At 38.8% G+C, this 26,038-nt stretch overlaps 1 protein-coding gene across 2 annotated transcripts in view; it reads right to left on the bottom strand.

The window, feature by feature from the left end:
• Positions 1–26,038, bottom strand: part of unc5ca (unc-5 netrin receptor Ca) — a 180,015-nt gene that overhangs the window by 44,152 nt on the left and 109,825 nt on the right. For both annotated transcript variants that reach the window (XM_026187526.2, XM_026187527.2), the window contains exon 4: positions 16,539–16,642. In XM_026187526.2, coding sequence (XP_026043311.1) covers positions 16,539–16,642 — 104 coding nt within the window. The remainder of the gene's footprint in view (positions 1–16,538; positions 16,643–26,038) is intronic.

Below are 26,038 nucleotides of genomic sequence, written 5' to 3'. Positions count from 1 at the left end.
ACCATGTATTAACATATCCGTATGAAAGTGAAACTGCACGTTCCTGACAATCTCAAGTCATTAGCTAAAGAGCATATCACGGATAATACTTTGGCACAATATCTCTAAAATTAGGAACATCACGTCTCGGAGTGATGATGAAAAAATAGTTTATGCATTTATTACTTCTAGGCTGGACTACTGTAATTCATTATTACCAGTTTGTTCTAAAAACTCCCTGAAAAGCCTTAAGTTGATCCAAAAATGCTGCAGCGAGAGTACTGACAGGGACTACAAAGAGACAGCAGATTTCTCCCATACTTGCTTCTCTTGACTGGCTCCCTGTTAAATCCAGAATTGAATTTATAATCTTTTTACTCACATAAAAGGCTTTAAATAATTAGGCTCCATCTAATCTTAAAGACCTCATAGTACTACATCACCCCAACAGAGCACTTCACTCTTAGACTGCTGGTTTATTTGAGTACTTAAAAGTAAAATGGGAGGCAGAGCCTTCAGCTGTCAGGCCAATCTTCTGTGGACAAAGCTCCCAGTTTGGCTTCTACTTTCTAGATAGTCTGGATCAGCTGAATCCTCCTTTAGATATTCTACAATAGGCCTAGAGTGCTGGGGGGCTTCCCATGATGCAATGAGTATTTCTTCTTCACTCATTTATTTTTCCAGCTCACTATGTGTTTATACATCACGCTGCATTTAATCATTAGACATTATTAAATTTGTCCACGGTGTGTCTTTTGTCCCGTCTCCCTCCACTCCCTCCCAGTGGTTCATAGCACATGGTCGCCCCTCCATGACCCTGGTTCTGCTGGAGGTTCTTTCCTGTTAAAAGGGAGTTTTTCCTTTCTACTGTCGCCAAGTGCTTGCCCATAAGGGCCATCTGATTGTTGGGGTTTCCTCTCCATTATTGTGAAGACTTTACCTTACAATATAAATTGCCTTGAGGTGACTATTGTTGTGATTTGATGCTTTATAAATAAATCAAATCGAACTGAACTGACATTCGGAACAATCAAAATATATGCCCCAACATCGTGAAAGAGACCATAAACTAGGCAACAATGCACTTATAAAGGTAGAGCAAGGGCCGTTTTCCAATTAGCTTGTACAAGACTTTTAAAATATTTTTGGCAACCACAGCTATGCCCCTCCGATGACCTTTAACAAGAATGCAAGTTTAAGGTACGCATTCGCTACACTTTACAGAGCCAGAAGCTATGTTAAGTTTTGTATTGTATGTGGTATGTGTAATTTCAGAATAGGATTTGATGTGACATAAATACTGGTATGACTTCGTGTCCAAGGCTGGAATCTGAAAGTACACTAACATACCCAGTTCCTATAGATGCTGAGTACTTGCTGCTTTTATAAGGAACTTGTATGACCTTTAATCACTCTCTCTCTCTCTTTCAAATGTCATCAAGGCATGTCTGCGCGATGCCTTGGTGACATTTGAAAGGTATGCCTGTCGCAAAAAATGCTTATTTGTATCTTTGGTGAAGCATATATAACTCCAGCTGTCTGACTGCCCTTTCCCACTCAACCCCCAGCCAGTACACACACTCAGATAGACACACTGACACATTACAACCAGATGTGCCACACTCATTATTACTGGCTCTGTTTGGCATCTATAGAGCCATCTCTGTAATTACCATGCCTGTTTCCATTATCAAACACTCACATATGCCCATATGCTCTCACAGACATTTAACAAAGCCACACGCACGCCAACTTAGTCCTCAAGAGCCCAGTCGCTCTAATCAGTGGAAATAAACAAGAGAGGAAAGGAGGACATCTAAGAACGAAGGAAAGAAAGAAAAAGAGTGCAAATGAAAGAGGGTCAGGGAAGACAGAGGTGGAGGGAAGGGAAGCAGGAATGAAGAATAAGACAACAGAGTGACAGTAGGAAGGAGAAAAAAAGAGCAGGTGTGACGACACATATTGAGAGGCAAAGACACAGATGAAGTGAGGGATACAGCAGAGAGAGAGACAATGAGAGATGTGTGCTGGCAAAGCAGACCATCTATCTTTCTCTCCTGCTGCCATAAGCTTTCTTGACACAAACCCAGACAATTGGCTATAACTGTCTGTGTGTGTTTATCAGACGATAATACCAGCAGATGCCACACACACCTACACAAGCGCCAACCTGGGTCCTGATGTGTAGCTTAGTAGAATAGTAATCAAGCTATTCATTAGTGCAGTAACAAAGGCTATTACTGGCTAATCAACAATCTTCAAACTCAATCGAGGAAAGCTAATAGAAATTTAATCCAACAGCGCGCTTGAATATGGTGAAGACTGTCTGTGAGTGTGAGTCTAAGTGTGTGTGTGTGTGTGTGTGTGTGTTTTGATATTAGACAAAACAATTAACTCATTGTGTTAAGATGAAGAAAAAGACTTTGTTGTTTCAAACAATTACAAAAGCGTAACAGTCATGGAGTGGAAAAAAGACTAAAATAATTTGTCCTGGAATGTTTTCTTTAGAATCAAATAAAGATGGCACTTCAAGTGAAATCACTGTCTAAATGGATTAAATGAAACTACCATGATGCACCTGGGAGTTTGCGTTCACTCACTGTGCTCATAGGTAGATAATAGCTGAAGCTGCTATCCATGGCCATCATTCAGCATGTGAACATCTGCAAATTGATTTGGAGATCACTGCTTACAGTAACACTACAAATTGTTTGATATGGTACACCAGGCATTTGTGCAAACATATATGTTTGCATATATATATATATAGTACTCAGTCTATGCATTTGCTTTATGCTCTCCATTTGAAAGCTTTCACATTAAACTGTTTTTTCCTTCCTGAACATCTAAGTAGTCTTTGCAATCGACCTGTTATATATCTAAGCGTTCTAACTTTACCACTTAAGTGTAAAAGTAGTAGCCATTGATTTGGACAATCAAGGTTAAGCAAATTTGCACAGAGCAGACAGTGTGTGTGTCTGAGTGTGTTCATTTTCCTTCTGTTGTTTAATTTATTGGCTTTGCTTTATCTGATAATTTGTAACTTTCTAACAAATACAAATGGCCACATTTTGGTGCCAATAAAAAGTCTGGACAAACTGACCTCGCTCCCATCTCCACTGCAGTTAAGTCCTTAAGTATCTGAAGAATGACTGCTTTTTGTAATTATGCCGCTAACCATTTTTATACACATTACCTACTTTCAGATATCCAAAAGTAATTGGACACACGAATGTAGCTTTAAATATAACAATTGTTTGTAATACTCTGTTGAAAAGGGCACTCTGCTGGACCATCTCTGTCTTCAGTTTTGTCTCCAGTCGATACAAAGCACACTTGGTTGGTCTGTTCATTCATTCATTCAGAATTCAACATACAAGCTAATCTTGGTTTCAAATATTAACTAAAGATCTTATATGATACTTTAAGCCAAATACTTATGAAAAAAAAGGAAACAAATTCTGTTTCCAATGAAAATAAAAATGAATGCAATGGTTTTCTAATAATTTAAACCTTTTTATTTTTAACAGTATAAAAATGACATGCCAAATCTATAATACTATGTATATATAACCAACACATGCCAATAAACATGAATTTTAAGGTTTTGTTTTTTAAATATAGACTTTGTTTTTGAGAAAAAAAGTGTAGTAAGCAGACATAACCAAACCCACCAACAGTCAAAGACAATGTGCTAGATAAAGATGCCAAACACAATACCAGAAATGTTGTAGTGACAGTGACTGTCACTGAATTATGTTGATTATATTACAATCTGTCGCCTACAGAATATCTGCCCTATTTCATGTTATTGTTATAATTGGCCACGTGTCCTGGTAATTGTGTCTACATCCCAACTACACTTGGGAGGTGATTAGGAAAATCCTGCTGTCCAGTTCTTCTGTGGGGAATTAACTACAGTCACAAACCAGTGCAATACATGCCAGGAATGGCCAGATTGCGCAGGTTAATATTAGGTCACTATATTGCTACATGGCATGCAAGCAAGTGAAATGTTTGTGTGTGTCTCTGTGTGTGTGTGGGCGTGTACTGTATACATGCATGCCAACATGGAATTTCAGAGGCTCTGACAGCTTAATTAAGAAGATGCAGGCAAGTGACACAAAGACCCAATTAACCAAAGTGACATAACTGGGTCGCCATCAGCGATCATCACACATGATGATCTGAAAGACACCTTTGATAAAATTCAGTTTTAAATTATTTGTGTTTATTTTGTTGTTTGTTTTTGTGTTTCTGTTTAATCTGTTAAAAAAATTAAACAGGAACACATTTCTATCTCCTGGTAATTTTTCTACTATGCTGTAAGCAAAAGACACATTAATTAGGGGTATATATATATATATATGAATAAGGCAGTTTACACAGGTTTACCCTTAAGGTTACTGCAAAGACTTGATATGATAGATTTCTACAGTGTTTTGATCAATTGTTTTAATAGTCAACGTGTAAAAAATGTTTGTTTTTTAACATCAGTCCAGCAAAAATATGCAACTGCATTTAAACACATCTACCATGATTTTGTTTTTATACTTTGTTTTTTCTAGTTGAACAGTCGCTGCTGTGACAAAGAATAACAACAATGAAAGGAGTGCTGGGAGAGGTGTTTGCATAAGGTGATTATGACAAAAGTGGTTGTAGCCAAATTTAAACCTGTTTTTTGTTTTTTAGTCAAAGTCACACATCAATCATTTTGTGATCACATCATACACAGTCTGAGAATTCTACAAAGCATTGTACATAAAAAGAGACAACTTGGTTTACATTTTTAAAAGAGCTCTAAGACTAGAAAATACATGGACTTGGGCTTTGAGGAAAAGTACATATAGGAGAGGAAAAAAATAACTCCATGTGCATTAGTGTGAGGAATAGCTGAGTACTCTCCAAGGTGTCCCTCACAGACAGAATTGGGACACAGGCGGACACCCAGTGTGACTGGGACAGGCCTACAGAGGCCGCTCTATGAACTAATGCTCTTGTGCAAAACGGTACACACTCAGTAAACGATGCTTGACGTGCAAATCATACATCAGAATTTTGCATGTTACCAGTATTTCTCTAATTATTGTACTTTGAATAAATTCACAATTATTTGTCTATTAGCAATATTTAATACATGTGCTTTTTACTACTGCGTTATCCCTTAAAACTGAAGTAATGCAACTAATCTGTTCACATTCAGACACGTAACCTTATGAGTGGCAGAAAGAACAGGACAATAGGGGGAAGCAGGTAGAAGCAGGTGATATGTAGGAGAGGCAAAAAAGGAAGTTGCTCAGCACTAAAGGAGGTCACAGATGTGCTGAACAAAAAGCTTGCATCGGCTTCTCCAGAGCGCACACATGCACACATGCACACATGCACACATGCACACGCAAACACACACACACACACCTGCACACACATTATGTGTTACCGCTGAGATTTAACACAGGTGCAGATGCTTCACAGTGATCTATTAGACTCACCCTCTCATGTCAACATTCAAGTGTGGAGAGAGACAGAGGGAGGAAAAGATGGATGGGGAACAATCTCAAGAGAGGGCCGGATAAAGAAAAGGTATTTCCACGGCAACGGTGAGGGAGGAAAAGATAGAGAGTTAGGGGAGGCCGTGATTATGCCGGTGGAGGAGGAGGAAATGGGGAAAGCAGGCTAAGAGGAGATACCTATGGGTGATCCATTAAAGCTAAACCGGCACTGTCAACAAATAGGGAGAGGCAGCGAGAGAGGAAGGAAGAAAGGGCGCCCGTGGAGGAGAATGGAATGAAAAGAAAAAACAAAAAGGTGATGAGGAGGTAAGGGAGGCTACGAGAGGGACAGTGTGATTTAGAATTTTATATGGTCTGGCCACAATTAGGGAAAGAAAGATGAGGGGGAGAAGAAAGAGACTGGGTGGTAAATGAGTAGAAAAGGGAGTGGAGGACCAGTTGGTGAAGATATACAGTGGTAATCCATTAGGCCCAACAATTTGGAGAACATAAGAGAAATAAAAATCATGAGAGGAATGCATGGGAAGAGACGAGGCAAAGAGAAAAAGGGTAAAAGCAAAAGCATATTTCTCCTTAAATCAAAAACTGACAACAAAAAAAAAAAAGAAAAACAAAGGTATTTAAATGTGCATGAGTGTATAAAATCCACCAGTAATTCCTCCCAGCGCTAGCTTTCCTAACCTATCTCTCTAAGCAAAAGAAGAAACAGACATTACATACAGTGGATAGACTACCACAATGGAGGATTGATGGATGGGTTGCTCTTTTGAGACTCGGTCCAGGTGGTTGGCGAATAAATGGGAAAAAGATGTGCAAAAAGTGAAGGAAGCAGAAGAGAAGGTCAGTGACTTGAAAGTGCAGTTCAAAAATGAAGGAGAAGCACATAAGAACATAGAATTTGTAACATTACAACTATTTTGGAAGCCAAAAATATATATATATCCACCAGGAATGTGAGTGTGCAAAGCTTGAACTTTGAATTTTGCAAACACAGGTAGGCCATTAGTGGAAAAAGTACTATATCTAGTAGCTGCAATTGAAACAAACAAAAGAAAAAAGAATTCAAAAATATTACACAGCCGAATCAGGAGAAAACTACTCCAAGACCTCTTAGGAAAAGAAAATGTATGGGACCTGTGATAGCAGTAATAGCAGTTGAAGGCAAGGCGGAAATTCAGAGATGACAGTTTTGGGTGAGAGTGTTAGGGGATGGAAAGCTGAAATGAGACCCTGGGCTCAAATCATTAGACGAAGAGGCAAGACGAAAAACATCCAAATCTACTCAACAGCTCAGACACAGTCAAGGGAACATTTCCCCAAACAGATGCTGACCTAGTAACAGCTGGAATCAGAATCAAAACCTCCAAAAATCTAAAGTTCAAAAGGTAACAATTTAACTTGCCATAGAGGAACTGAGAGTTAGGAAATTAAAAAAGATTAGAGTCGTTCTCTCCTGCGTTTCAATACCAGATGCTGTACTTTTTGTTCCTGTCTCATCTGCAAAACCAGAATGCCACAAGGAAATATAATTCTAGAGCGACTCTGCAGCACACACTTTTATAGCAGCTATATGAAATATGGTGACACAGATTCAAGCTGTCATAATATGCAAGAACACAACTGCCTGACTGCTTGACCGCAGTCGCATGGTCGACGCCTTCATTTATTTATTTAAACAGCTGGGTGTTCCTCACAGATTGATGGATTCTCATTCATATTTCAAACAATTATTTAAATAGAAAAACAGATAGTCGCACGCATACGTTGATAAAATGGAAAAAAATAGATACATTTTGTTTACCACAACAAACGTTTCACAGAAGAGCAGTTGCATTAGGTGAGATTACAGAGGTTTCTCAAGTCTTTAAAGGCAGTGTAGCATCTAACCGACTATTCTGGTTGCTGTGAGTCACTGCTCAACTGATTGACAGGTTGCTAAATTATAGAACAGCCCCGTGCATGGTTATGGGTCAGTGCAGCAAAAGTGTCGAAGCTCTCTGTAGCTGTGTCTCTACTGCTTTATATCTCTGGACAGTGATGTATTTTGCTTCTCCCCCCCCTTTACTAAGTACTTCAGCATCACTAATGGGAACAACAGAAGACGAAAGAGTGGGGAATGCAAAGGAAGGTGAAAGGAAGCAAGATGCAGAGAGGGAGAGACATGGAGAAAGAAATATAGATGACATAAATACTAGGGGAAATGTACATTCCAAACTTATTTATGCACTTTAGTGTACACCTGTAGTGTCTGACTCAGAAGTTAACTCCTCAAGCTCTTTTATACTCAGGCGAGTGAGCAGTTCATAGTCTTAGAAGGTGGATGGCTGCATGGTTAAGGTAGTGTTTAAAAGTGACAAACTAAAAGCTGAAGATGTATTTAATTAGGAAAACCGAGGTTTTTTTTAACTCTTACCATTGTATCGTTTGGCTTTTAATAGTTGCGCATACCGAAAGCAGGTACCTAACAAAGGGAGTCTGTGTAGATATATAAAAAAGAAATGTGTGTGGATGTGTACATGGGCAGTACATGTTACAAGTGGGAAGCTAACACTTTTCAAACTTTTACAGCAAAGTGTTTGTATGCGGATGTCAAAGCTGATTCACTGTGCAGTGTAGGAGTACTGATGACACTCTATAATCATTAAAGCATGAAGAGGCTCTGAGCTGATTGGGGGCATGCTAATCCTTTTTAATTGACTCTCCAGCTCTCCAGTGTTATTAAAACCACCAAGTAACAAAATCAGCTTTGTTTTATTAGCCTGATCAGCTGAGCAATTAGAGGCCTTTCCGTTATTTGTGTTGGATTTTGTTGATGGATGCGTAGAGTAGGAAAATGGCGTATTTGCCTGGCTGCCTTTGTCTGGAAAAAATTCGATATTAAATACAATAACCGTTTTTAATTACATACAGATTTCATACATACACAGTTTAATAGAGGTAATGAATGTATTTGACTTCAATGCCAGAGATTTATCATCATTTCTCTCAGTTTGCAATGACTAATGTTGGCTTTCTAAAAGGCTTGACAATATTTTTTTCTACAAACAGCCACTAGAATGTTACCTTTTAATTGATAATACATGAACACATAATTGACTTAGCAAAGTCATGACTCATTCCATGCACGTTTGCCAAAGTTATAAGAACAGATGGATATAATATTGTTCCCATGAAAACAAGTGAGTCTAGCCATTGAAAAGAACATTTTAGAAGAATAATAAGGTTTGTCAATACTCCGTCTTTGAAGGTACATTTTTCCAAAAGCTGCCATTCAAAATGAAGCAGTGATTTTAATCTAAAAACAAGGAGCAGATGTTGTTATGGGCTACAGTTTTTTTCTTTATGGGATCCTGAAGAAGCATAGAAGCACTCTTTCTCTAAGGGCAGTAATCTGGCACCTTCTTCTGACACCAGGAAACCATGGATTATGCCACAAGCATCTTGGCATAGTGTTTGATTAGTTAATGTGTGAGAAGTGTCATGTTAATAAAGTTGAGAAAAAATGTATTTATATTCGATTTAACACCATTAAACATACAAATAGTATTAAAGGGTCACTGCAGTTTTAGACAATCAGGCAGCTTCAGATCATGAATCTTTGCAAATGATATTTTCTTATAATGATTACACAGTCATCATCTAATGATAATTGCTATTTCATGAGAAGATGAATTTATAATACATAAAAAAAAGGAAAACATATGAAGTGCACTGACAATGACCCCCTTTAGTAACTCACAAGACTACTTAACTGAATAGTTATGCAAGTAAAAAGCAATTAATTGGTAGCAATTATTTAAAGCCGTGGCTTATTAAGTGTTTTCCAGCTTAAGTCCCAACTGAGGAATTTACCATCCCAATTGCTCTTGTAGTTAAGTACATAAAATTATCTGACAACTTTTCCAAGCAGCAAGACTGAGAAGTATTTTTAGGTCCTAAATGATTTCATGTTCATTAAATATTTATGGCAATGACTAGAACCCTTTTGTAGATGTTATGGATTCATGTGAGCAACTTTACAAGTGTAAAAGTTTTCTGTGGTCTTGAAAACTTACAAGGTCTAACAACTTATAAAACTTGACAGAACAGAAGAGAGTTTTGTTACTTGACACCGTTGCACCCCGTGTCAAAACTGTGTGTTCATTCATCCATGACAACACTGTCAAGGATTGCCGAGGGCAGCATGGGTAGCTGTCTGACAATGCAGTACACTCTAGACTGTCATGCTACCATCAATCCACAGCTTTGTCTCGAACTATGTCAAGAAAGACAGGGTGCATGAGGAAGACTGAGAGACTGTGATAGTGACAGAGAGAGACAAAGTGAAAAGAGAGTACAAGAGAGTCAACAAAAGCTGTTGGAAGCATTAAAGAGACAAAAACAGAAATTCAGACAGAATAACAAAAGTGGCAGACACTGACAAAACAGCAAGGCATAATAGCAAAATAACAGAGATGAGAAACCAGAGATGGGAAAATCTTAGAGATTTTCTAAGAAATAGAGTAAATGAATCGAAAATAGTCAATTGTTGTTGTTTTTTAAATGAGTTTACTGTTAGCTAAAGCGTTTGGAGAGGTAAAGAAATAAGAGAGGTGGTTTTCCTATTCTGAGATATGTGGAGGGATCTACACAAAAGCCTTCATTATGTCCTCTCCTCAACCTTTGGTACCATACATACAAGTCCCAGATTCAAAAAGACTCAAACCTCAGACCACATGGAGCTATAACTACATTGCTGGCCCGCATACTTCCTGTACTCACTAAGGGGGGAGAAAAAGATGCAGGTTAAGTTGTCAAAAGCAAAATATAGAGTTGCTGTACCTAATGAGAAGCTTGACTATTTGAATGTTGATTGATAGTTTCCGTAAATGGCCCAGATGACGGACAAATATACTGTAAATGCTTATAGTTACAGTACAGTCACTCTGAGAGCTGAAAGAGCACAAGTCTAAACGTTGTGCGAAAAAAGCCAAGATAAACATTGTGGTTTCGTATTTTTATAAAACAGTTCCAGTCACAATCTGGCGACAGTCCGTGCGCGCCGAAATGAACTCAAATGCAGGAAAAGGAAGAAAAGCTGAAAGAATGTTTTAAAAAAAAAACAAAACAATTTGTTTGCAGTATATTTTGTGAAGAAAATGCTGTATATTAGCATCTCAAGGTCTAGTTAGAACCAGCGATTGGAACCAAATGGAAATGAACTGAGAAAACAAGCCAGAGATAAACTAATTTTAAAACTGCATAAAAGCAGAGAGTAGTCAACAGAATAGCACAGAGGGAGTCTGATAAGCGATGCTGAGGTTTAGCAATGGAAAAGTCACATTTTTCCTCAGTTCTGCACAGTCTGCTGCCTTTGGAGTGGGATCTGACTAACGCCTGCATTTACTGACACAGCTTATCACTGGATGAGCAGCCTCCCAAGGCTCCGAATCACAGCTTACACTGGATGTATATATTCTCTTTTCTGTGAGTGTGGATGTGTATTCAGTTGTGACATTTTTTAAAAAATAAAATACAAAATGATTATAAAAGACTTGTAGACCTATATAGACTTATTGTGCTATACATTCAGTTAAGGAGCATAACAGATAAAGCATATTATGTATGTCTATGTGTATCTTCTTCCATTTGTCCATTCACGTGTAAGAATCCATACATCATTAGATGATGATCATAATCCCTCTCGGCATTACCAACATCCAACTACATTACATGGACCGCCAAAACAAGACGAATGGTGCTCTTGCTCATTTTCCCCATTTAGATATTACTGCGCAATGATAGATCATCACAGCAGCATTTTAATAATCTTAACACCATTTCAATAATTCACCTAGGTCGTCAGAATAAAAAAAAAAAACGATTGCTGACTAATCTGAGGATTACGGTGATGATTTCTGACAGAGGTTGAGGATCAAGGTAAAATGTGATGGGAGATGAGCCATGGGACTTACTATTCTAGCTCAAAGAGGATTAAGGTAAGGATCTATTGGGGAGGCAGCATTACATAAATTGTTTTTGTGCACAACAAAACACGCACACAGAGGCACGCACACAGTCTGTCATGCACACGTGTTTCCCCAGAGAACAGCCACAATGAAAATGACTTTCATTGTTCTGGTATAGTGGTCAGGTCATTTTTTCTTCTTCTTTTTTTTTTAATGTAAGGAAATGTCATGTTCATCCAATGCTATTAATCAAAAAATACACAAGTAAAAAGTGCCAGTCATGTCTGCTTTTATTTCTCTATTACATATTACAGCATGAATCGCTGTATAAATTCATTTTCATGGACAATCTGATGCAAGAAGCAGGGATATTTTACTGATAAATTCATTTTTAGACTTAGTCATAGCTTACAAAGAGTTGATCTTGCACCATTTAGGTAAAAAAAAGGCCCCAGAATGACATCAAGAAAGCAAAAGGAAAAGAGATCTTCCACCTCTGGACAGGATAAGAGCATGTCTTATTTCACACTGTCACCTTCTCTGTCCATTTAAAAGCACTCCACCAACACCACAGCTATAACCTCGGGAAAGATTCTGCTAGTAAACGTCATCATGTGACACGTTAACAAATGGCCACTGCGGGGCCCGAAATGGACTTGTGTCTGTGTACAGTACGAGTGTGAGAATGAGGTAGCCATAAGCATTTTGGCCACACCACGCCACTGATGCCTTCTGACAGAAAAGTCTGCTGTGATTTATGTCACAAAGTTACACACCGTGCACGCATACACACGCATACACACACACACACACACACACACACACACACACACACACACAGACGGGTTATTGCACAAATGTCTAGAGTTATTCCACATTGGTTAACGCAGCAAGTCCTTCACAAACCCCCCCCCCCCCAAAAAAACGACATTGACGGTCATTGCAAAAGAAGTTAGGAACCAGATGCCTGTGTGTTTTTGTGCGTCGTGTGTGTGTGTATGCATATATGTGTGTGAAAGCTTTGCCTCCTGGTTTCACACAAACACATCTGTATACCACGAATGTCCCAGCTACCTCTCGGGAAGGAGTAGGTTATGCCTGAAGGTATAAAACGTCTCCTTTCTGTTGCTGGCTGTGATAAGCTAAAACAACAACCTGGGTGATGCCAGCTGTCTGTGTATTTTGCTCAAGGACACTTTAGTAGGGAGAACTTTGGCATGATATGGAGCTTGAATTCAAATGTCATGGAAGAGGGTAAATAATGCCCCACGATGCCATAGTGAACAGTAAATAAATAAACAAGGTAATGGAATATATGGTTGATGTAAATGCAGCACAATATTTTATTTAATAAAATCTCAGTGAAAATTTAAATTGACAACTTTATTCATAAATTATTTTCTGCAAGGTAAAAAGTTACACCCACAAATGCAGAGGTAGGTGGTAAGCTATTATCCCTGTGAATAGCTCTGACTTATTTAGGGTGCAGATTGAGTGGTTAAGAATGTGATGGGAATTTGACAATGCTCCAAAAGCATATACAGTTACTGTCTGACGTGTGTGTGTGTGTTTGTGTGCACATATGTATGTGTGTGTGTGTGTGTGTGTGTGTGTGTGTGTTAGGGATGGACACATGGAGGGCCTGTCACCACACACTGATGTGTTTATTTCACTGCAGCTGGGGTAATCACTCACACTGAGACAGACGCAGACAGGCAAACACACAAATATTCACACACACACACACACACTAATTCATATCCCCACCTGCTATGTGCAGTCAACTGGCTTTGCCTGGCCTTTGGGGTCACTCCAACCCTTTCATGTTTCAAGACAACGACCTCTGCGAAAAACCTTTGTATGAACCACTCAGTGCCTCAGGTTTTTATTTGAAATAGCTGCTTAATTTCACCAGCAAGAAACTTTGCTGATGACTCCACGCTCTAGTTTTAGATACAGAAAAATGTGAATTACACTGGAAGCGCTTTTCATTGAACCTTGTGCTGCACCTGTTACGATTTTCCTGAATTTACTGTCTGTGTCCGTAAAGCCTTTCCTGTTGAACTGCTGAACCCTCCTCGCTGATTCCAGTAGCTTTCCATCAGCTTTTAAAGGCTTTCTATCACAGTCTAAAGAGATTTAGATGTGTCTCAAGGAATTCACAATGCTTCAAATGGGAGCTTTAGAGTGAAAGAGAGGAGAAAAAAACATGTAGAGGAGACTAACTGTTGACAAGAGCAGTACTGTCAGAGAAATGTGAAAAGGTTGTAATAGCGCAGCGGTGTACAGACATTTTCTTTCCACTCTCAGATTAGGTTGACCCTGACCTCTCAAGGCTAGCCGTCAGGCAGCAGTTAAAATGATCACTGGCTAATCTCTTTCTTCGTATATGTCCCATAATACTTTGTGTGTGTGCATTCCAATGCTGTATCTGCACACATATTTGTCCTAATGTTTAGGTGACTCTCTATATAATCATGTACTGACTTGATGAATATTAATGTTAAATTTGAGTTTATTTTGAGCGGGGGAAGGTCAAGGAGTCGGGTCCTGCATGTTGACAGCCATGCAATACCAGCTGGGCGTTAAAATGTGGCTATCACGTAACCCCGTCGCACTGACAACTTTACAGCAGTTGTCAACTTATATTAAAACATTTTTAGAGAGGTCACAGGACATCAGTAACAAGAACTGTCACTTAAAGGGAAAAAATTGTGGATGTATGTATATAAGAATTTGACAGGCAAAAGAGGACATGGCGAATGTGAATGGCAAAGAGGATACGAACAAAGACGAATAGAAAGTCAGAACAGATAAAAAAGATAAAAAAAGAAAGTCAGGGCTACAACCTGAGGTCATCAGCAGGTTTTAAACCTAAATCCTTCTAATCAGCTTCAGCAGACAGGGGAGACAGACCAATCCATTTGCTCCAAGATCCCATTATGACAGCAGAAAAAAGAATGGGAAAAGGTAGCAAATTGAACACAGTGGAAAAATTGCTTCAAGAGTCCACGTGTGTGTATTGTGTGTGTGTGGCCATGAGATTTATGAGTGTATGCCTCTGTGCATGAATGTGTTGTGTTAGGTGTCAAAAGATAAAATGTGCTATGACATGTAGATAAGGTAGGGGTACTCGTGTGTCATTAGAGATGAGCTTGGTTACCAAGAAGAAAGTTGTCAATGTTAATGTGCTGGTGTTGCTGTCAGCTACAATGAGTGGAAAGGGCCTTCATGTTTAAATGTCCTTTGTGGTTCCTACTGTTAAAGTGACAACTCAACAAATTTATTTTCTTGATTTCCCTCAAAAGAAGAATTACTCATTTCTAGGAGCAGAAGAATACGATCACTCTGTTTTTTTTCTTTCTTCCATACCACTCATTTCTCTATCATTATCTCTCTTGACACCCGTCCTTCATCTCTGCCTTTCTGCCACACTCGCCCTCACTTTGTATGCTGGTCTGTCTAAGTGCCTCCCTCACTCCCTCTCCTTCAGTTTCTCTCTCAGGGGAGCTGTGTACTTAGCTGCAATTGAAAACGACTATCAAACCCCAAGGATTGAAACCTGATTCAGACACTCCTTATCCTGTACAACAGCCTTCTCCGAGTGCCGTGCTCCTCTTCCCCAGTGACCAACTAAATGAAATTATGTATTTATCCATTGAGGTGGGAACACAGCCAGATGAAACCAGGGAAGCAAAGAATGATGTGAATTGTAAATGGTGTTCTCCACTGTAGTTACAACGCTACGGTAGTGGAAGTGACATGTGTGGCTCTTCCAAAGTGGGTGTTTACTGTGTGACACGTTTGATGAGTGAATAAATTACTCACAATATTATCTCACATAGTAAAGGCAAGTAAGAGTATGTGTGTGTGTTAGCAATACACGTATTCATAGCATAGCTGGTCTTGAGCACGGCAAGTGTTAAAGATCGTCTAATTTATTTGTTGTTTACTGAATCCGAATTTACTTTGGTCCAGGTTTCACTGCTATATACATTATACAGAACTGTGCAAAAGTCATGAGTCATCCTCCATTGAAAGTTGGGAACTTCAGGAATATTTCTCTGGAATTCATGAAGGACATTCAAAAGCTTTTCGTTGGGTGTTGGCAGTGTTTTGTTTGCTGGCTGTCCTACACTGCTTCAGTAATGTCGAGGTCCAGGCTTTGAGTGACAAAACAGCTAACGTCCAAAGAAAAATCTTTAAAAGACCTTCAGAAAGCCAAGAAAACTACTGCTAAAAAAAAAACCTGTATTGTATCTGTGCAAATAAAGGAATTCAGGCCATTTTTCAGTCTTTTTTCCCCCCGCAGAACTCAAGTACAGTAAAAGAACGTGCAATAAAAATGCTAATGTACAGGAATACAGACTAAACCTCTGTATTCACTGGAGTTTTTTCACATCCTGTACTCAAATTGGCTCTCTGGGGACACTTAACTCTCAGCTTAAACTTTAGGTTTTGGGATTATTGTTACCTTGGCGTACCGGAAACTTGTCAGTTAAACTAGGATTTAGGCCGTTCTCCTGATTTCCCCTGTGGCAGTTCGACATGATAACGCAAAAAATATCTTATACAAACATGTCGGATGACAAACACCAAATCATTTAATACTAAACGCTGCTTATTCACCATGCCAGTTGCAATGGAAGACATTTACAAATGAAAGCTATCTTGACCCCTGCTGTGTTTTGGAGATATTGAATCTTATAAATTTAGGCTTCGTAATAGTAAAAAAATATCAATTTAACAAAATGTGCCAAAAAGGCACAAGAAATTTTTATTCAGCACAGCCTTCAACCACCGACTGCAGACTGTGAAGGAGCACGCGCACCCATCAAACCACTCAGTTCTGCTGTCTGTCGTTCAAAGTTCCAGGCAATTTCAAGAAGTGTCACGTAAGTAATAACTGACTTTTCAGTGGCACTTTAAAGTTATTTCCACTTGATGATTTCTATTTTTATACCTTTTTCATCTATTGTTGTCTTCATTCTGTCATCCCCTCTCTTCAGTCACTTCCTTGTTCTGCTCTAGCAGTCCTCCTAATCTCACATCTTACTTAACATTCACTTCAGGTGGAAGTTAGCGATTACGCTGCACATACCTCAGCAGCTGGGATGCCCTCTGGAGGGCGACACTGTAACAGAACTTCCTGCTCCAGAGATACTTCTTTTCCCAGGGGTTCTTGTTCAAATGACTTCTTCAGGTCTGGGGAGAGAAACAAGAAACTTAATGCCTAGGGGCAAATTATAATGTCAACCAGACATCATGCGAGGCCATCTGGCAAAAAAGCCTCCTCTGATTCAGCAGTTAGGGAGACAATTTTAGCGATAATGCTCTGTCAGTGTAAAGCAGGGACATTACTTAATTTTGACTTAATAATGACACAGTAATTATGAAGGTGGGGGTGTTTGAAGACAGCAAACATCAGCTGACTTCTCACACTCTTCAGTCCACAACAAGAAAAAAACACTTAGTTACCTTAGTTTGCACAAGGATGCACAAAGCTAACCACACACTTACACACGCAACAAGTACAGTCACTGGTCCGAATACTTTCAAACGCTTTAGCTTCACACATTAAACCCAGTCTGCAATGCACAATGTTTAACCTTGCTTTCCTCCCATACAGATTTCTGAAAGCTGAGGAATCTCCAACAGGCCAAAGACAATAAATGATTCAAGCTAATGGTTCACATGCCATTATAAATGACAGCATTACAAAGCAGCATGGAATGTGCTGCTGGTTCTTTCACTGAATGTTTCAGAAAGGACTGTGCCGTTTTCATTTTGAAGAAGGAAAAAAACCCAAAAAGCTCAGAGTAGATGACTTTAGGACAACGAACCAGGACAACAGAACTGTGGCAAAGGGGACGGTAGAGAAAATGCATCCTTTACATTAAACATTAAAAACACTAAAAGTTTATGTTTGATCTTTTTTATGGTCTCGTATTTCTTACAGTGAGTTACACAATTTTATGAACTTTCAGACAATCTCACTGCTCTGGGAAACCCAACACTAGTTTTTCTATATTGGTCTGTGCGTGTGTGTGTTTTTTTTTTAATTGAACATTGCCCTCTGATTCGTTTCATGTATTGGAAGTACAGTTTGCCTTTCTGCTCACCTCCCTAGTCTGCTGCCTTATGATATACTGCAATCGTGTATCCCTTTCCCGAAGTTGAGCTCAACACATGTAAAAATAATTAGCCTGCCACAGAAAACGGCTCATAAAGGCACGCTGTAACACGAGATAGATGGCAGCATTGCAGGACTTAGCAGGTCACTTTATTTATGGTGCTGATCAAATGCAGTGGATTTCTCCATACGAATGTATGGAGTTGGTGTGGGAGTATGAGGCAAGAGACCACTAATCTTTCCATCTAGTCTTTTGGATGTGCAGTAACTTCTAAAGTGTGTAATATGGCAACATCAATGTGCTTTTTTTCTCCTGCAAATTACTTTTTAAATAAAGTACTTACATTCACATCTCTTTAGTGCAAATAAAAGCAAGATTTGTAACTGGATGATAGTCTAAATAATTGAAATAATTTCAGCAAGTCAGAGTGATGGATTATTTTGTTGCATACCTTAAGAAAATGGAGTGAGAAATGTAATGTTGGTGTTTTAATAATATTTTAAATACTACTAACATGGCTTCATTTAGCTGTGGCAAGCTGGTAAAAACCTTTTCTTTAACTTTCAAAAGTTTGAGAGTCACTTTGTTGGTTGGGGGAAAAAGACTTGCAGTTAATATGTCCTCTGCCCTTAGTTTTTTAAAACCATACAGAGAACTTTCATAGGACGGAGCAGTGTGTGTGTGTGTGTGCGTGCGTGTGTGTCCATGTTGTATGTACGTCTATGTGTGTTAACCTTGAATACTTTTGCTTTCCTGGTTCCCAGGTGTACTCTTAATCACCTTATCCGTCAGCAGTGGTACACCATTTGTGGACACACACAGCCACACACTAGACAGGACATTTTTTTAATGCTGAACCAATCGACTCTGAGTCACTCTCTGGGTATTTCATCAGAGCATTCACCTTACAGTGGCTAAAAAGACATGGAAGGTGGAGGAGTGAAAGAGAAGGCAAAATGGGAGGGGGAGAAAGAGAAGGTGGAAGTTGGGATGGCAGGTGGGAGCTGAAAGATGAGAGCCAAAAAAGTTGGCAGCAATAGCAAGACTGTCCCTTTTTTTAAACACCAAAACCATCTGCTTGGTCTGAAGTCTTTTTCATGTCCACGTTGCCTTAATTAACTCATCCAATAAAAATGAAACCACCCTGTATAGTCTTCATTTGTGTCCTTTATTTCTCACAAAATCAGTAATCCACCAAACCTCCTTATCATCAGTCCAACGTTGACTATGTCTCTGTTCTCATGACTCAAACATGTCTTTAAAAGAAAATGAATGGGAGCAAGCCTTTTTAACTCTTAGGTGAGCCTTAAAAATCTCAACTCTTTTAACCCTAAGAACGAAAAATGCCAACTTTTCAAAGACTTCTTTAAACATATTATATAGTCATATTTTTTTCACTTTAAATGACTCAGTCTTTTAAAACTGCTTCAGCCTGAAATATACATTGATACATCTATCAGCACCAGCACATAGCTGGTGGCATGGTGCGCAAGTCCTGGGATCAAACCTCTGGCTGCTGGGACATAACAGTGCATTCCAGTCTTTGTGGGAGACCAAAATATGGGGATGACAAAAAAAATGGAGAAGGAGAAGTCCGCTCTGTCACTACTTCAACCATCTCCTCTCCACTCTCAGCATCAGATGAGTCAGAGTTGGACTCCGGCTGGTCTGATTCTACCTCTGAGACCTCCTCGCCATCTTTACATAGTGTAAAGATGGCGTCTCATGTCCAGAGCCTCCAGTGTTTTTACCAAATCCCAAAAAAACTCATACTTCTAACCATGGCTGCATAAATCACCTGAGCAATAATACCATCAACAATCATGTCAAGATGTGGGATCAAAAATTGCATGACTTGTAATGATTTTCAATGGGGCATTTTTTGGCCTCAGGATAAAATGTGGCTGTTTTTGTACAGCCATTTTAAGCTAATTTAAGGAACAGACAAAACAGTTGTGAATTTTTTTTTTTTAATTAATGTCCTCTGGCAAATATAAGCTATATTCGTTCCGCGGCCAAAGCATGAAAATAAAAAATACAAAAAACCGAAATGGCACAAAATGTCCCCTCTAAGAGTTAAAGTACTTGTTTATCATTTTTGATCTCTTGAATTCAGAATCATTAATCCTTCTCGTCTGTATTCATATAAAGCCAAGTGTTTGAGCATGAGACCAGGGTGCTGATCAAACTGTGTTTAGCCCATTAGTTACGTGAGGAATGAAAGGACAAGTTTCATATGCTGTTCTCACACTTTCTCTCTCACAAACACATACACCTTTTTTTGATATGAAAAAATAAATAGAAATACAGTATATAATGCAGAAAAAGACTTTGTACAATTCTAACGAACTTGAACGTCCACATTTGGTATGACCACTTTTATTCTTCAACTGAGCCTGAGGAAAGCTTTCGTGTAATTTATTTAAGTACAGTCTTCAGGAATAGTTCTCCAGGCTTCTTGAATGACATTAAAAGCTCTTTTTTAGATGTTGGATGCCTTTTGTTCAATTCTCTGTCAAGATGATCACACACTGCTTCAATAATGTTGAGGTCTGGGCTCTGGGGAAGCCAATTCATGACTGACTCTATTCCACTGTGTGCTTTTCTATCCAGGTATGCTTTCACTGCAGTGGCACTGTGTTTTGAGATCATTGTCATGCTGAAAAATGGAGCTGTTGCCAATCAGACACTTTCCAGATGGTACTGCATGGTGGATCAAAATCTAACCAAACTTTTTTGTGTTTAAAGTTCCACCAATTTGGACAAGACCCCCAGTACGACTGATTTTCAGTGCAGTTCTTCAGCCTTTTTTCTTTGTTTCTCTTCTTGAACCCCACCCTTCCAATTCTGATGAGCCTTCAGCAAATACTAGATCAACACAACGGAAGGGTCAGATACATCGCCCAGGTCCTGTGGCAGGTCAGTCATTCAAGTCCAAATATATGAACAAGGCATTAGCGGTGAACATGCTATTACTCCGATGTACACTAATATAGGTAGTAACCTATAACTATGTGATTTTATCCCAACCACACAGTGAGGTTTACTTTCATGTGATATGAATCAAATCAGATTTCATGCTTAGAGTCATATCAGTGAAGAGAGTTATGTGAGGACACAGAGTATTGTTGGGGCTGAATGATAACTTCACAATACAGTCAAGTCCCTGTGGGGGATGACAGCCTGAACAGAGCATGATGGTTCATTATGGGAGTAATCACCCAAAGCTTTAGCCCTAAATCCACCACATGGCTACCCACACAACACAGACACACACGTAGAGGAACAAATAGTGAAAGACAAAGAAAGACAGAGGCACAGAGATACTATGACAAATAATAGACACTGGAGACAAGGACAAACAAGCTGGCACAGCACACATGCAGACAGGACAACAGCACACATGGTATGATGTTCACAGTGGTGCAAATAAATAGACTTTCATATGTGCCTTCAAATGTGCAAATAAATAAATTAATAAATAAAACTACTGTAGACATAAGAAGAAAAAAGGGGAAGTGATTGAGGCATGAGACACTTCTTTTATGCCAGGCAATTCCAGGAACAATTTCCTAGTCTTAATTAGTAAGGGAGATGGTGAAATGAGGAGTTGGCTGTGAGTTAATTTCCATAAAGATTGAGAATGAAATTAAAGCAGATTAAAGCAAACTGCTTGGGGGGATGAATAGACACACACACACACACATTTACACACATTGATAACTTATGGCTGACAAATTGTCACCAGTTTGGTAGCAAGAGCACATGTTTATTTGAAAGGTGGGATTTTTCTTTGTTTGTGTGTTTTTTTTAATTTAATTATTTTTTTTGCTTTTGGTTTAAGTGTCTGTGACATTGTGTCTGTGACACTGGGGGCCACAGATGTGTGTTGCTGTGCACACATGTGCCCAAGGAAAATTACTGCATGCACAAAACAGGAGGTATAGCCGAATCATTTCACTGAACCCAGTTCACTCATTCATAAATATAACAAAACCATGGCTACATTCTTGAGAGACCTTTTTAGATTTACAGCAGAGTTGAGAAGCAGAGACCTTATGCACTGTTCTTCATTGGGAACGCTCTCATATGTACAGTAAAAGAGTGTCAGCATTTATTCAAAAATGACCTCTTCATGCATAAACTCCTCGTTGCCTTTCTCCTCATCTCCCTCTCCTCGAGTCCATCATCGCCCCCTCTTTTCCTCTCCCTCTGAAACTTCTTCTTCCATTGCTCAAGTAAGACTGTTATTATGTTTGTGGTTAGTTTGTTGCCTCAGGCACCTCTACATAAGCACATTCAGAGCAATTATCTAGAATGGGTGTCTTTGCCTGTATACTACCAATGCCAAATCATATTGGTTTCCCCTCATGCAGCTGCTCAAGCAATAAAGAGCAATGTGAGATTCTTGGGAAAAAAGGAGGAAAGGAGTCTCCTTCGCTTTCACAGAGGATAATTTGTGCATCCACGTCCTTCACAATTGATTGTAATTAAAAAAAGAAGAAAGAAGACCTGCGGCTTAGAAGAAAAGCAAATTGATGCAGGTGATACAAGAAGAAGATATCATTTAATAAACATCAGAAAAATGGGATATAAATGGATCTGAAATTAAAACGTTAAATGATAACCATCCACTTAAGCCATGGCTATGGTGGAAAGAAATTACATTACAAAGATGTTTTTTTTGTGGATTTGTACTTTTAAAGTCTTATCTACATTTCAGTTGCAGATAACTGCAATGCAAATTATTTCAAGTTTATGATATCCACATCGTGCTTTTTACACATCTTTTGTGATGCAGGCAGCCCAATTTTCATTCTGCCTAGTTAAAATATAATTATAGATATACTCAGTTCAATTATTTTGCATTTGTAATGACTATAATGTGGGAAGCAGGAGGGACCAGTGGCTTATGGCAAAGTAATTCATCCCTCCATCAGTCAGTTTGTTTCCTTAGCTGCTCATCCAGCTTAGAGTCAAGAGGGCAAAGTGATCCATCCACATATCCACCCACTTAACTGCCTATCCACGTAATCCATTTTATCAATTTATTCGAATATCTTTGTTACCCTCTAAATATTAATATTAGGGTTAAATGCTACATTCTGTGTAAATCGACTCTGAAATAATGGTTTTGCTGAAAACAGTATTTGACAAACACAAGTCCAAAACACTGTAAATTTCCAATCTAACCTCAGAAGTACTGTAGTTCATGTATCGTGTGTAGACAAGAGCAGAGACTTCCAAAAAATACTTAACAGTTGATAACAAAAGCCATCTATCACTGTCTAACATGGGCTAACTTCAAACAGATCAGTGAACCACAGGACACAAAGAAGAGTGCCAAAGAGGAAGAACAAGCCACAGCCTGCAGAGCTTTGAAAGCTATAGCAAGCAATCATTGTAACTCACTATACAGTTACCATGTCATTAGATTATTCTGTCTTGGCATGGAGTCAATTAAAAAAATTCTTGGCAGGTCATTAAATCAAACGATTAAAACTATTTTCATACCCAAAACACACACACACACACACACACACACACACACACACACACACACACACACACACACACACACACACACACACACAGCAGCAGCAGCATAATTGGCCAGTAGTTTCTAATAGAATGCTGATTGGTCTTAAATGTACACACGCATAGCTTAAAGTTTGTCAGGATTAATTCTTTTGCGATCATGCTTTAATGGAGCAGCACTTTTCTGCATTTTCTCCTGTTAATCTCTGTTATTGTTCTGATTGTAAAAAATCTTTCTGCTTTAAAAAAAAAAACAGTGCAGTTAGACAGAGAAACAAATTGATTATAATTTCATTGTGATTGAGTGAACTAAGAACGACCCGAGAGCAGATTAAAAAGGACTATGTGGAGGAAAAATCAACTATTGCTCAGACAGGTGAGCAAAATTAAATTTGCATTACTGATTGAAATACACAAATCGCCATCTTGCCATTCAACAATATACAGTAGGACTGCACGTTTGGGGTGATGCCACTGCTGAGTATTGTTTTTAACATTACAGTCATTGCTAATATTATAAATACTAGTTAATTTGTACAAGACTGATAAAGATGAATACATGTTTGTCAGATTTAATCTGATATATGGCCATGCTGAAGTTGTCTGCGTTTTTATAAGAGCAGTTTTCATCATTGGTTCTTCAAGCATTTGATAAAGTCAAAGACTCCTTAAAACTATGATCTCTTATACAAAAGTCCTGATAAACCAATAAAACTCAAAAATATTTTAGAAGTGAAAGACATGTGACCTTGAGTGGCACAGTCATTTTCAGAGTGGTTATATAGGGAGTCATTTTCTCTAAGTGACTTTAGAGAGTCTCTTTCCACTCAGACCAGTTCTTTCACTCAATGCCCCACCCTGTCATTTCGACACTTCACAACCTGTGATCAGCTCCAGACACCAGACAAGGTCTTTCCATCCACAGTCAGGTTTCGAACAAGTAAACAACTCAGCTCGCTGACATAGCAACAGCATTTCCTCTGTGTTTCCATTTTGTATAATGACTCATTAACACAAAAAACAAGATCAAAGGTTGAGTGCTACCTCTGGTAAGAGACAATATGTTCTGGGGACAAACTGAGTGTAACCGTTCATCTGTTCTGTGGTTGGGATTTTTTAAGTTTTATATTTTTATATTAAGTGAAATATATTGTGAAGATATTTTTTTTAACATACATTAAAAATCTGCATCATTCTAAGAATCAGTTCACTTTTCACACACATAAGGGTTCAGCTGTTGTTTCGTATGTAGCCTACAATATAAAGTACATGGAAGTGGCAGTGAACTGAATGGTATTGTAATGTACTTTGAACTTTAAACTTTTTTTTAAGTTCAGGTTTTATAAGAGTTTATTTTTACAACACATTTTGTTTTGCTTTAACCTTTGACTTTTGTTGTTTGTGAGACCTATGTGAAACTTCCTGCCTCCCTTTAAATTGTCCCCTTTTTCCCCTTCTAAAAAGAAATGTTGTTGGCGAATATGACAAAACAAAACAGTAACTATATAGTATTACGTTGCGTGACACATATGTAATTTTCCCCATAAATGAAACTTTAAAAGGTGACTTGAGTGAATGAGTGAGTTCTGTTGCAAGTAAATCAACACCACGGCTTACCATTATAACACATAAGCGCACCCTGGAGCAGTATTTGACATCTGGGAAAAAGCTCTGTGGCTTAGAGCGGTGGTGAAACACCATAACCACACTCCTACACACACACGCACACCCTGTGGATTCCTAGTACAAAAATGTTTATTCAGTGTTTGCAAACATCATGAAGTCACTTTCAGAGCCAGCAACCAATATCCTCCCGATGATATCACCAAGAGAGCACCGAGGAACAGAGCACTGAGGGTTTTCCACTGGAAAGTTAATTCAGGGTGACTGTGGATGGATGTATAGCAGAAATATGTATAAGACAGTGTGTTTTTGCTATATGCATTACTCGAACTGCTACTGTAAGCATGCCATTTTATACTCAAAAAGGTCAAATGTGAAACTGCAACTGTGGCTGCTGCTGCTGAGCGCATACATCCAAACCACTGCAGTGATTTCCCTTTGCTGAGGTGGGGAATGATTGTGTCTAATGCTATAAGCTACAGTAAAGACAGGTTTAAGCCTATGTGAGTGTAGAAACTATGAAAAAATGCCTGCACACAAAAAGAAAAACCAAAAAAATATATATATCACTGTTGAGACTTGTTTTTTCTTAGTCCAATTTAACCATGATTGAAGGAAAACCTAAATACATGCAGCTGAGACATTTGCATCATAAGCAAAACAGACGAAATTCACTAATAGGCATTTTCCAGTTGACACAAGTAGCTGCCTGTGCTCCTGTGCCCCTGAGTGTCTGGACTCCTGATTGCTATGCAAACACTTGTCTCCGTGGAAGGTGGCAGAACAAATTGCCATCATCTGAAATTTGTGTGCGCATGCAGCTGTGTGCAGGGCTGTGTGTACGTGTCGCATGTGTGTGACCTTGACATATTGCTAAGATATTGAAGGAGAAAGGCTTGACCTGATAGCCACAGGGCCAGAGATCATGACTGCCATTGCATGCACATTTATGCGCATGTATGTGTCTACATTCCCCTTACCCCCGTGTACCTGGCTGCGATGCTGTGAATGACTCATTTACTATGTGAATATATCTGTGTTTGCCTCTATGTGCTTTATAAACCACAAAAGGGGCTAAAGTGGTCTGCTACAAAAGTCCAATAAAACTGTCAGATATTAAATATCACTGTATGTGTGTGTCAGATTTAGAGTCACAACACTTATTGCCATTATCCTGCTACAAACTGCATATTTTGTTAGTGCCTCGGAGTGTTACATCTGTACTTATTAAAAAGCTTGGAGATGCTGGAGAATGACACAGTTTAAAGCAAGAGAAGGAGAGAGAGAGAGTGCTGATGACAGAATT

The sequence above is a fragment of the Astatotilapia calliptera genome, chromosome 12, assembly GCF_964374335.1.
Source record: "Astatotilapia calliptera chromosome 12, fAstCal68.1, whole genome shotgun sequence".
NCBI classification, from domain to species: Eukaryota; Metazoa; Chordata; class Actinopteri; order Cichliformes; family Cichlidae; genus Astatotilapia; species Astatotilapia calliptera.
Note: the sequence above shows the minus strand (reverse complement) of the source record. Positions and strands in the feature narration are given on the sequence as shown.